At 45.1% G+C, this 12,923-nt stretch overlaps 1 protein-coding gene across 1 annotated transcript in view; it reads left to right on the top strand.

Moving 5' to 3' along the window:
* mlip (muscular LMNA-interacting protein) overlaps nucleotides 1–12,923 on the top strand; it is a 42,694-nt gene that overhangs the window by 22,630 nt on the left and 7,141 nt on the right. The window contains exons 5-8 of the mRNA XM_056291483.1: nucleotides 249–1,988; nucleotides 3,347–3,418; nucleotides 10,570–10,623; nucleotides 12,207–12,335. Coding sequence (XP_056147458.1) covers nucleotides 249–1,988; nucleotides 3,347–3,418; nucleotides 10,570–10,623; nucleotides 12,207–12,335 — 1,995 coding nt within the window. The remainder of the gene's footprint in view (nucleotides 1–248; nucleotides 1,989–3,346; nucleotides 3,419–10,569; nucleotides 10,624–12,206; nucleotides 12,336–12,923) is intronic.

Genomic DNA, 12,923 nt, shown 5'->3' with positions numbered 1-12,923 from the left:
ATTCCAGTCTCCCCATCTCAATTTAGAAAGCCTTCCCACCACCACTTCGTGACGCGTTTTGATCACAACTCGGACGTTTTGAAAATTGTTTTTGTTGTGTTTTGGGTTCAATTCCCTCTTTGCAATAGGCGTTGATTGCTGTAATACTTAGCAATACAATTCATCACGGCACGTTCAAACAGTGAAGGTCCGCAGTTGCTTGGTGTGATGAAAAGCTTGTTTCTCTCTTCCTTCCTTCTTTTCCACAGCTAACCCACCTCCCTGATCACGTCAACCTCCCTCCCACCTCCCCAGCGTCACACGTCGCTCACGAGTACACGGCCGGTCGTTGCAATGGCGGGCCGGCCTCTATGGAAACAGCTGTTGATAAACACGGGGGCATTTCCCAACAGCAGTGTCACCAAATCTCCCCCGCTGCAGAGGTTAGCTCAGGTTTCTTTGCAAATAGACTGCCCGCGTCAGAAAATAGGACGAGTCCCGCAAACTCCGTGGACTTGTTTCCCACCCCAGCCTCCTCCAGGGAGTCCATCCTGTCAGAGGGTTGGGACAAAGAGAGGAGCTGGTGCTCCAACCGGGCGTCGCCTACTTCCTCTTTCAGCCAGGTGGCCTCTCCATGTTCCTCGGTGCGATCCGGCGTGTTCTCCCCCGCCGTGGTCCAGGTTAAAAGGCACTCCCTCGCTCCGGGCTTTAGTCTGGTTCACATGCCTTCAAGTTGCTTCTCCTCCAGCGAGAGCCTCTCCTCCTCCTCCTGCTCCGCGGGGGCCCGCTCGCCCCCTCCGCGGCACCGTCCCCCTCTCACCCGTCTCTCCCTCCTTACAGCTATTCTGAGGAAGGGCCGCCTCCCGGTTCTTTCTGCCGCCCTGCAGAGGCCGTACTCCCCCTGCTGGCCTGTTAACTCCGTCACCCTGTCCTCATGCAAAGCCTGCTCAGCTGCCTCCAGCGTGGCGTCCATCCCCTTCGAGGTGTCCTCCAGATGCCCCACGAGGGCCTCCGCCGATGACCACGCTTCCAGCCATCATCCGCGGGAGTCCTACAGATATGCCAACGCCCCTCCGCCGGTCATGCACTCAAGACAAGTTGACAGCAAAGGGCCTCAAACAACAATAACTAGGGGTTCATATCAACCTCATTTAAACAATGGACCTCGATGGCAGAGAGTCGTCTCACCGCCGCCAGCCCAAAGTCTTCCTGAGAGCTTCGCAAGAGAATCGAAAACGAACGTGCAGCCCCAAGTTCAAATGCCACCAATTCGTTCACCGCAACCCAAACTGCCTCCTAATTTGGCATTCCCTAAAGAAACCTCTGAACCCAAAACACCTCAGAGGCATTTACACTCATATGTCAAATGCGCAACGCCAGAGTCTCGTGAGTTTAAGCCTGCTGACACTCAGATGGACTTCGGGGGCCGAGCAGCAGAGAATAACACCCGATTCACGTATCTCACCAAATCCGGCTCCCCATCTCCGAAGCCCCCCGACGTGAAAGGAACCTCTGTGCTTAACGATAAGGCTCCACGGCCAGATTCATCCAGCGTCTCCAGAAATGCCCTCCTTTCTCTGCAACCTGAATCTCTCCCCACCTGCCCTACTGACCCCCACCCGCCTCTGAAATCACGCCCGGCTTCTTCTGTGCGGCGCTACGTTGATTCGGTATCCCCGCCACCTGCTCCGCCATGCATTGGGAGAGGAGAGGCGATGGCAGCGGCAGGGCAAAGCTCACCCAAGTCTGCAGGCAACAGGAGGCCACGTACGGCCTCCAGGGCTGACTGTCTGTCTCCCTCCCGCTACACGCCCATCGCCTTTCCCGGATGGCCGTCGCCCTCCCACTCTCCTCCTTCTACGCCAGACCGCTTCACCCTCACGCCCTCCCCCGCCCTCACCCTCTATGACCTCACACCGTCCCCCTCTCTCTCCCTTCGCTCCACCCCCTCGCCCAGGCTGTGGGGCGGAGTGTCAGACTGCAATGACAGGGAGGGTAAAAAGAGAAAGGTAGCTATCCTGCTTTGCAAGCTGCATGATGCCTGTTCGCTGTTAAAATGTGTTGTCCCGTGTAGCGCGAGTCATGGTCCCCGATGCTGCCAATGTCTGAATGCACCTAACTGTAATATGTTGATATCGCATGCTATTATCCATCTAAAACGCTTTCCCATACTTACAATACGACATGGTGTGCGTTCCTTTTTTGGTCATGGGTGGCACTGATGTAACAGACTGGGCTATGCTTTTTAGGATCTAAAAGGTAAGGGTTGGCTAAGAAGATATTGAGGATTCAATTTAAGGATATGAATGCTGTCCTGTTGTTAGGGTGACACGGTGGCGTAGCGGCGAGCGCGGTCGCCTCAGAACAAGCAGGTCCTGGGTTCGAGCCCCGGGGTAGTCCAACCTTGGGGGTCGTCCTGGGTCGTCCTCTGTGTGGAGTTTGCATGTTCTCCCCGTGTCTGCGTGGGGTTTTCTCCCACAGTCCAAAGACCTGTAGGTCAGGTGACTCGGCCGTACTACATTGTCCCTAGGTGTGAATGTGTGTGTATGTTGGCCCTGTATGATGGCCTGGTGGCCTGTCCAGGGTGTCGCCCCACCTGCCACCCAATGACTGCTGGGATAGGCTCCCGCACCCCGGTGACCCTGAGAGCAGGATAAGTGGCTCGGATAATGGATGAATGGATGCACATTTGTGCAGCAGTCATATTGCAAAGGATGCAGTGTGAGGCAAATTGGGCCCATCGGCCATGTTAGGCTGAAACTCTTATCGCTCCACAGAAAATTAAATCTAGCAACGTCTGATTTTTTTGTGACTACTAAATATTGTGGTTTCTCTGTAAAATAACAAGATTTAGTCTGATTTAATGACTTCTTGGAGAACTCTAAAACCTAAAATCATCTAAAACCGTCCTTATTATTGCTGGACTGGTACGTTCTTTGCAAAAGGAGCTTTGAAAGTTAAAAGCTTAAAATATCTGGTGAAATTATATAACTCCCTTTTAATCTTTAATGTCAAAATACATATCACAAAAACAAAAATATTGCAATGTTGAATTTTGTCAGCCCTAAAACAGAGGACCTGCCGTACTTGTTGGTATGAAAAGGTATCTGATTTCTGAGCGACAGCAGGCAGTGACCTCAGACCTTTGTGCTTTAACCTGTGTGGCATGATGAACGCTTCAAAAACAGCTCAAATGGAACCAAAGGTACCTGAGTCGTTGTTCAGCCTGACACATGCTGGAGACATTTTTAGACACAATATTCCCAAAGACGTGCAGGGGACACTTTTCAAATGGCATGCAAACAACCCAAACAAAATTACTTCAAGAATCACTTCATCTTTTCTTTCTTCTCTTTATGAACTTTAGCCACACAAGATTAAGTCGAGCTACAAGTCCCTTGCTGCAATTCCCACCAACACCCTTCTGCTGGACCAGCAGGTACAGTTTTTAGGATTTTTTGTTGTTGTCTCTAATCCCACAGTTGTGCATTAATATTGACTGAATAACATCCAGACACATGGACACTTGAGAAAGGCTCCTTCCTACGGAGTCCAGCAGTTGTCACGTGGGGGGGGGGGGTGTCCACAGTTTTGTAATCCATGCTCTCAAATTAGTTGTCCCTTGAATGTTGTCCCTTGGCATGTTCTTGTTGTCCCTTGACATGTTGTTTTCCCTTGACATATTGTTTTTGGCCCTTGAATGTTGTCCCTTGACATGTTGTTCTTGTCCCTTGACATGTTGTTCTTGTCCCTTACTGTCCCTTGAATGTTGTCCCTTGACATGTTGTTGTTTTCCCTTGTTGTCCCTTGAATGTTGTTGTTGTCCCTTGTTGTCCCTTGAATGTTGTCCCTTGACATGTTGTTCTTGTCCCTTACTGTCCCTTGAATGTTGTCGCTTGACATGTTGTTGTTGTCCCTTGTTGTCCCTTGAATGTTGTTGTTGTCACCTTGTTGTCCCTTGAATGTTGTCCCTTGACATGTTGTTCTTGTTCCTTGTTGTCCCTTGAATGTTGTCCCTTGAATGTTGTCCCTTGAATGTTGTTGTTGTCCCTTGTTGTCCCTTGAATGTTGTCCCTTGAATGTTGTTGTTGTCTTCCCTTTTTGTCCCTTGAACGTTGTCCCTTGACATGTTGTTGTTGTCCCTTGTTGTCCCTTGAACGTTGTCCCTTGAATGTTGTTGTTGTCCCTTGTTGTCCCTTGAACGTTGTCCCTTGACATGTTGTTGTTGTCCCTTGCTGTCCTTTGAATGTTGTCCCTTGAACGTTGTCCCTTGACATGTTGTTGTTGTCCCTTGTTGTCCCTTGAACGTTGTCCCTTGACATGTTGTTGTTGTCCCTTGTTGTCCTTTGAACGTTGTCCCTTGACATGTTGTTGTTGTCCCTTGTTGTACCTTGAACGTTGTCCCTTGAATGAACAAACTCTTGTATTGATAATCTCTGCATTCAAAATGTTAATCCTTGCCCACTAACAAACTGTATCCTCAGGTTAGTTACCTGTGCCTTTAAATTTATAATCTGTGCCCTCAACTTGGTAACCTGTATACTCAAATTTTAATCCACACCCTCAAATTTATAATCTGTGCCCTGAAATTAGTCATATTTGCCCTCAAATTAATAACCGGTGCCTTCAAATTTATAATCAGCGTCTGAGAGGGGCAGGTGAGGTTAAATAGGTTTCAGTGCATTAAACAACATCTCTCCCATCTCACTCACTGATGACCACAAAACCAAGAGCAAGAATTGCTAAACTGAGATTTTTCATCCCCGGATGGAGGTCATTAATTCGTGGGAACTGATTACAAATTCGAAAGCACGGACTGTAAATACCGAGGGCAACGGTTTCTCAAACGAAAGTGCAGCTTTCTGCAGGGACTATTTTCCCTGCTATGTGAAAGCTGTCACGCTCCGAAATGTTCCTCGTTTTGTACTAGAAGAAAACAGACAGATGTCAATTATTGAACTGTTTTCAAAGAGCTTCAAGACGTCCTTCACCCGAGTTGCTGAGAATCCAATAAAAATGTTATCCAAGGAGGCTTTGACGACAGGATTAAAAAGAACGATCGTTCATAATGCAGCATGAATCGATCACAACCCCACTTTAACGTACGCTGTCTGAAGTCAAAGTGGAAGAAGGTGCCCCAAAGAAAAGCAATGCAGCCTACCCATCCAGGGACTGAACATTTCATACATCATCAGAATGGAAGAGACCGCCTTCTTAAGAAATGATCTGAATATTGATGCCTTCTCACCTTTTGATTGACAGGTGATTGATGACCAGGTGGAGAGAGAAGACAGTCTACTGGACAGATGCATTACAGACACTCATGTTGAGGTACAGTACACCGGCCAGGAGTTTCATTGCTTTCAATTGCAAATTCAATGTGCTTACACCGGTGTTACACCAAAATCTGTGACCCATCAGATTATGACCCTGCTCTTAAAACGCGCGGCCACCCCCTAGATGCTAATCCTAATCTTAACCACAAAAAAACCCCAAAACTAACATCAGCTGTCTTTAACCCAATACCTAAATTTAACCATCTTGAATTTTATGCCTAAACACAACCTTAACCAAGCTGTTGTTTCCTGGCTGAAAGACAGTGTTTAGTGGAAGGGTCAAATAATGTGATGGGTCACAGATTTTGGTGTAACACAGGCATGACAAAAATGACATGTATATGACAAAGCATTCAGAAATACATGTTTAAAAACAAAACCACAAACTTTTAAAGAATGTAATCTTAACTTTAACATTTGTATCTACTACTTCTACTACTACCACCACTACTACTATTACTACTTTTGGCTGCTCCCATTAGGGGTCACCACAGCGGATCGTCCGGTTCCATCTCTTCCTGTCCTCTGCATCTATCTCTGTCACACCGGCCACCTGCATGTCTTCCCTCACCACATCCATAAACCTCCTCTTTGGCCTTCCTCTTCTCCTCTTCCCTGGCAGCTCCCTATTCAGCATCCTTCTCCCAATATACCCAGCATCTCTCCTTCACACATGTCCAAGCCATCTCAATCTTGCCTCTCTTGGTTTGTCTCCAAACCGTTCAACCTGAGCGGTTCCTCTAATGTAATCGTTCCTTATCTTGTCCTTCGTCACTCCCGATGAAAATCTCAGCATCGTTAACTCTGCCACCTCCAGCTCCACCTCCTGTCTTTTCGTCAGTGCCACTGTCTCCAAACCATATAACATAGCTGGTTTCACAACCTTCCCTTTAACTCTTGCTGGTATCCTTCTGTTGCAAATCACTCCTGACACTCTTCTCCACCCACTCCACCCTGCCTGCTTTCTCTTCTGCACTCCCCATTACTTTGGACAGTTGACCTCAAGTATTTAAACTCACATGCCTTCGTCACCTTTACTCCCTGCATACTCACCATTCCACTATCCTCTCTCTCATTCACGCATAGGTATTCTGTCTTGCTCCTACTGACTTTCATTCCTCTTCTCTCCGGTGCATACCTCCACCTCTCCAGGCTGCACCCTACTCTCGCTACAGATCCCAATGTCATCTGCAAATACAGTCCACAAAGACTCCTGCCTGATCTCGTCAGTCAACCTGTCCATCATCATTGCAAATAAGAAAGGGCTCAGAGCCGATCCTTGATGTAATCCCACCTCCACCTTGAACCCATCTGTCATTCCAACTGCACACCTCATGACTGTCACACTGCCCTCATACATATCCTGCAGCACTCTTATATGATATAATCCCACCTCCACTTGAACATGATATAATCCCTTTTACATGATATAATCCCATTCTGCAACTCCCTACTTCCTCATACAATACCACACCTCCTCTCTCGGCACTCTGTCATAAGCTTTCTCCAAATCCACAAAGAGGCAATGCAACTCCTTCTGGCCTTCTCTATACTTCTCCATCAACATTCTCAAAGCAAACATCGCATCTGTGGTGCTCTTTCGTGGAATGAAACCATACTGCTGCTCGCTGATCATCACCTCTCCTCTTAACCTAGCTTCTATTACCCCCTTCCCATATCGTCATGCTGTGGCTGATCAACTTTATACCCCTGTAATTACTAAAGCTCTGCACATCACCCTTATTCTCGAATATCAGTACCAGTATAGTATGTCTCTACTCTTCAGGCATCCTCTCACTTTCCAAGATTGTGTTAAATAATCTAGTTAAAAACTCCACTGCCATCTCTCCTAAACATCTCCATGCCTCCACAGGTATGTCATCTGGACCCATGCCTTTCCACTCTTCATCCTCTTCATAGCTGCCCTTACTTCCTCCTTGCTAATCCACCGCACTTCCTGATTCACTATCCCTACATCATCCAGCCTTCTCTCTCTCATTTTCTTCATTCATCAGCCCCTCAAAGTATTCCTTCCACCTTCTCAACACACTCGCTTGCTTGTAAAGCACATTTCCACCTCTCTCTTTCATCGCCCTAACCTGCTGCATATTCTGCTCAGCTCAGTCACCCTGTCTAGCCAATCAGTACAAGTCCTTTTCTCCTTCCTTAGTGTCTAACCTCTCACACAACTCACCATATGCATTTTCTTTACCTTCGCCACCTCGCTCTTTACTTTATACCACATTGCCTTGTACTCCTGTCTACTTTCTTCATCTCTGACTATCCCACTTCTTCTTTGCCAACCTCTTCCTCTGGTTACTTTGCTGTACTTCCTCATTCCACCACCAAGTCTCCTTGTCTTCCTTCCTCTGTCCTGATGACACACCTAGTACCTTCCTAACTGTCTCTCTCAATATTTCTGCAGTGGTTGCCAGGTCATCTAGCAATTCTTCACTACCACCCAGTCCATGTTTTAACGCCTCCCTGAACTCCACACAACAGTGTTCCTTCTTCAACTTCCACCATTTGATCCTTGGCTCTGCCTTCACTCTCTTCCGCTTCTTGAGCTCAAAAGTCAACCTCCACACCACCATCTGATGCTGCCTGGCTACGTTCTCCCCTGTCACCACCTTGCAGTCACCAGTCTCTTTTAGGTCGCGCCCCCTGCATAAGATATAGTCCAACTGTGTGCACCTTCCTCCACTCTTATATGTCACCCTGTGCTCCTCCCTCTTCTTGAAATATGTATGTACCCCTGCCATTTAAATCCTTTTCGCAAAATCCATCACCGTCTGTCCTCCCACATTCCTCTCCTTGACACCATGCCTACTCCTATCTTTCCACTCATCACCTCTGTTCCCTTCACCAACATGCCCATTGAAGTTCGCTCCAATCACCACTCTCTCCTCCTTGGGTACACTCTCCACCACGTCATCCAACTCATTCCAGAATTCTTCTTTCTCTTCATCCAAAGGAGTTGAATCAAGTGCGACTGGACTTGGTATTATCCGTGAAGACGTTTCGCCTCTCATCCGAGAGGCTTCCTCAGTTCGTGCCTTTCTGACTAGACTAGTCAGAAAGGATAACCATGGCCTGGATGAATGGGAACATTCACAGACTTCTTTCTCTTCCATCCCACACCCAACTTGCAGAGCATATGCACTGATGACATTCACCATCACGCCTTCGATTTCCATTTTCATACTCATCACGCTGCCCGACACGCTCTTCACCTCCAACACACTCTTGACATACTCTTCCTTCAGGATTACCCCTACCCCATTTCTCCTCCCATCCGCACCATGGTAGAAGAGATGGAACCCACCTCCGATACTCCTGGCCTTACTCCCCTTCCCCCTGGTCTCTTGCATACACAGTATATCTACCTTCCTTCCCTCCATCATATCAGCCAGCTCTCTCCCTTTATCAGTCATAGTGCCAACATTCAAAGTTCTGACTCTCACCTCCACCCTCCTACCCTTCCTCCTCTCTCGCTGCCTCTGCATATGCTATCCCCCTCTCCCTCTCCTTCGTCCGACAGTAGCATAGTTACCACTGACACCCTGCTGGCCAACAGTACCGGTGGTGGTGGTTGGTAACCCGGGTCGCAACCGATCCAGTATGGAAATCTAATTTATGATCCGCATATTTGATTGGCTAAGGTTTTTTGCTGGATTTGCTTCCTGACGCAACCCTCCCCATTTATCTGTGCTTGGGACCGGCACTAAGAATGCACTGGCTTGTGCATCCTCAGTGGCTGGGTTAATGTTAACATTTTTATAGTGGAAATAACAAAAAATACACGCACAACTAACTTATTTCCTCCAGAGGGTGAAACGGAGCGCCTTGTAGGAGGTGACAACTTTTTTTTTTTCCTTTTTAAAGATACATTTTCATTTTTTATATCGGACGCTTAGTCATTCTTTCAGTTACTCATACAATATGCAAAAATACACACAGACAAGCCTGGCCTAAAGCAAACGTACACACTTAATCGTTTTTTTCCAGTCTCACTCTCTCTCTTCCTCTCTCCCTCTATCTCTCTCTCACACACACACACACACACACACACACACATGCACTCTTTCAACAGATGTGTTCGCCTGCACAGCTTCGGCAACAGTCGGATGAACTGTATGCGGCTATTGACGAAATACTAGAAGGCTCCGTTCCAGCAGTAAGTTCATTTCATGATGCTCCAGTCGTGCCGAAACGTGACAGACCGGTACAAACGATGCTGTGATTATTTATGGATTTTGCTTTTGCAACCTTTGAAGGGGAAAACATCCTCTGCGTGTCAAAGCTGCGGGGAGTCAAGCAACAACGCTGGTCTGCAGGTACAGCATGTTGTGAAGATGCCCTCGTGCAAACTATTAAACTTTGCCAGTCCTGTTTTGCTTGTTAATGGGAATTGCATTGGTGTTTGAACAATCGGAACCCTAGAAAAACCCTCGATTCTTTGCCTGTGGTTATGAACTACTGCTACTAGTAGTAGTAGTAGTAGTAGTAGTAGGCTCAATAATCCTGGTAAGGAAGTCACAGAAAGTTGAATCAGTTCATCTGGACACATGAATGAGAACATTCACAGACACTTGCATGGTCCTGAGATCCTGAGAGCAATACTGTCTGGAGCTATGCTCCTGGTAGGGTCACCCATGGCGGTAAGGTCAAGGGGGAGGTCCCTGACAAAGAGCAATCCAACCAAGACCTCAACGGTGGAACAGGTGGAGGATGATGACTGACTTTAGAGAAGCATCACAACGGCTGGGAAGGCGGATGAAGGCTGCAGCAGAAATGGCCCCTGGTCGTCTTGGACCCCATGCCGCTGGATCCTGACCCAGATCTGCCAAGGACCGTGTGGTGGCTGTCTGTGCACCAGTCTCCCCACGTTAAACAAAGTCACACACAGGCGTCCTCCATAAAGGGAATCCCCCCTTACAGCATGTGCCCATGCACATGGGCAGGCTCACATCAATCAACACAGTGCTTTTTGTCCCCCAGACACTATAGGAGGGGTTTTCCCCTCAGTGAATAATACAGTTATCATTTCCTTCTTTGTGCAAAAGCTGTTTAGTGACGATTCCAGATGAACTGATTGAACCTTCTTTGACTTTCTTACCTGGATTATTGATGAATGGGTTGCATTTATATAGCGTTTATTGATTGATTATTGAGCATGCATAAAGACAACAACACAGAGCCTTTCCCTGATTTTTGTCTCAGAATTTCCTTTTCTTTTTTTGTTTTGTTTCAGAAAAAGCTGCAAAGCATGTCGTTGCCAAGGAACCTGGGAAGTCAAACTACAAATGTGAGTAAATAAGCTGATTTTGGCTCTTGTTAGTCTAATGCACCATAAGGAATCGGACTATGGCAACTTGAGTTGAGCCCGAGTCACCCACTCGCTGAGGTTCTTGTATCCATTGAAAACCGGGTCATTTCTGCTAGTAATGCTGTAAAATTACGGGTCATTCATTACGCAGACAAAATCAAGTGATATTCAAGTAAAATAGATGTAATTGAACTAAGATGACTTGTAATAACTGAGGAATACATTTCTCTTTTTTTGTCATTATAAATATCATAATTGTCATGACAAGTATAATCTATATAATAAATACAAGGTGAATACTGAATATGCTGCTGAGTACCATCACCATAGTAAAGTTAGCATCTCAATCAATATTCACCTTCTATTCAAGTTTAACAGATAATACTATTCATCCCTGTGCCACAAAGGATTCAAGATACACGTGGTTGGTACAATGTGACTCGTGAATATATCCTAAGCAGTGTTTGATGTAGATGATATTATGTAGATTATATTTAATATCATATTGTCATGACAAGGAAGCAAGCTAATAGAAAACTCTCTATTTTACACATGTCTGACTCAATAATTACCACGCATTAATGGTTAGACTGGATATAATCTAAATGATCATTACTATTATTATATATTATACATTATATATAATATATAATTATATATTAGTGGTTTTTAATATAATTAATACAATTGTGTATATATATTTTTAATTATATATAATTATTTTTATAAAGTTATACAAGTATTATATTTTATATAATTATATATAATAAATAATTACATTTAATTTTATATATCCATCCATCCATTACCTGAACTGCTTATCCTGCTGTCAGGGTTGCAGGGATGCTGGAGCTTATCCCAGCAGTCATTGGGCGGCAGGTGGGGAGACATAATTATATATAATTATTTTTAATTATATATTACATATATTATACTATATAACATATATTAGAAATTATATATTATATAACATATATTATTATATACATAATAATAATATATTATTATAAATATAAATTATACTAGATTAAATAGATATAAATGCTCCGGTCTAATTCCAGACTGGAACGTTTTTAAAATCCTTGTGTTCGTGAAATAAAAGGGTGGTGGGTATTACCTGAAACTCGACAACGTATGCTTTTCCATGGTTGCACATGCTCCTAAAAATCCAAATTCAAGAGCTGGCTGCTTTATTTACGACACATTAGAAAGGCAAACTGCCAAATGTTGCTTTGGTTCGCCCAACAGACGTCACTGCTGTTGTTCCTGTGCTATAATGTTTGCTTCAGCTATACACAGTAGTGACAGATTTACAGCAGTGATGTATGATCACTGGCAGGGAGATTTGTGCGTTACGTCATTGTTTCTGCAGGCGACTGTATGTATTTATGTAACTCTAACCCGTCTGTCTGCCTGTCTTGAACGAAAGCAGGAAGTCAATAAGATGTGTTACTTCAGACGTGCTACTGCGGTGTTTGATGTTACCAAGTTTATTTCCTTAATAAAATGACACTTCACAATAAATACCTTCCTGCTTTCCTAAACTAACTCCGGCCTTGCAGACCAAACCGGGGGTCATTCGTCCCATGGCTGCCATTCCAAGACTGTCAGAGGAGAACAGCGAAGAAGAACATCGTCCCAACCCCTTCAGGCAGTACCTGCTGGAGCCGCCAGCACCACATGACAGAAAGGTAGAAACCAGCTGCACAGCTCACTGCAGTACTATGGTACTATGTCCACGTGACAGTCAGAGGGACAAGGCTCAGCGTTATATCACTCAGAAAAAAATCATCATGTATATGATTATATATATATATATATATATATATATATATACACACACATGTATACACACACACACACACACACACACACACACACACACACATATATATATATATATATATATATATATATATATATATATATCGCTGCTTTGCTACCTCTTTACTGCGACCTAATTTTTGTCATGTCTGTCTGTCGTACAGACAAACAGACAGATAACTAGACAGACAGACAGACAGACAGACAGATAGATAGATAGATAGATAGATAGATAGATAGATAGATAGATAGATAGATAGATAGATAGATAGATAGATAGATAGATAGATAGATAGATAGATAGATAGATAGATAGATAGATAGATAGATAGATAGATAGATAGATACTACTACTACTTTCGGCTGCTCCCGTTAGGGGGCGCCACAGCGGATCATCCGTTTCCATCTCTTCCTGTCTTCTGCGTCTTCCTCTGTCACACCAGCCACCTGCATGT

Source organism: Lampris incognitus, chromosome 13 (assembly GCF_029633865.1).
Source record: "Lampris incognitus isolate fLamInc1 chromosome 13, fLamInc1.hap2, whole genome shotgun sequence".
Taxonomy (NCBI): Eukaryota; Metazoa; Chordata; class Actinopteri; order Lampriformes; family Lampridae; genus Lampris; species Lampris incognitus.
Note: the sequence above shows the minus strand (reverse complement) of the source record. Positions and strands in the feature narration are given on the sequence as shown.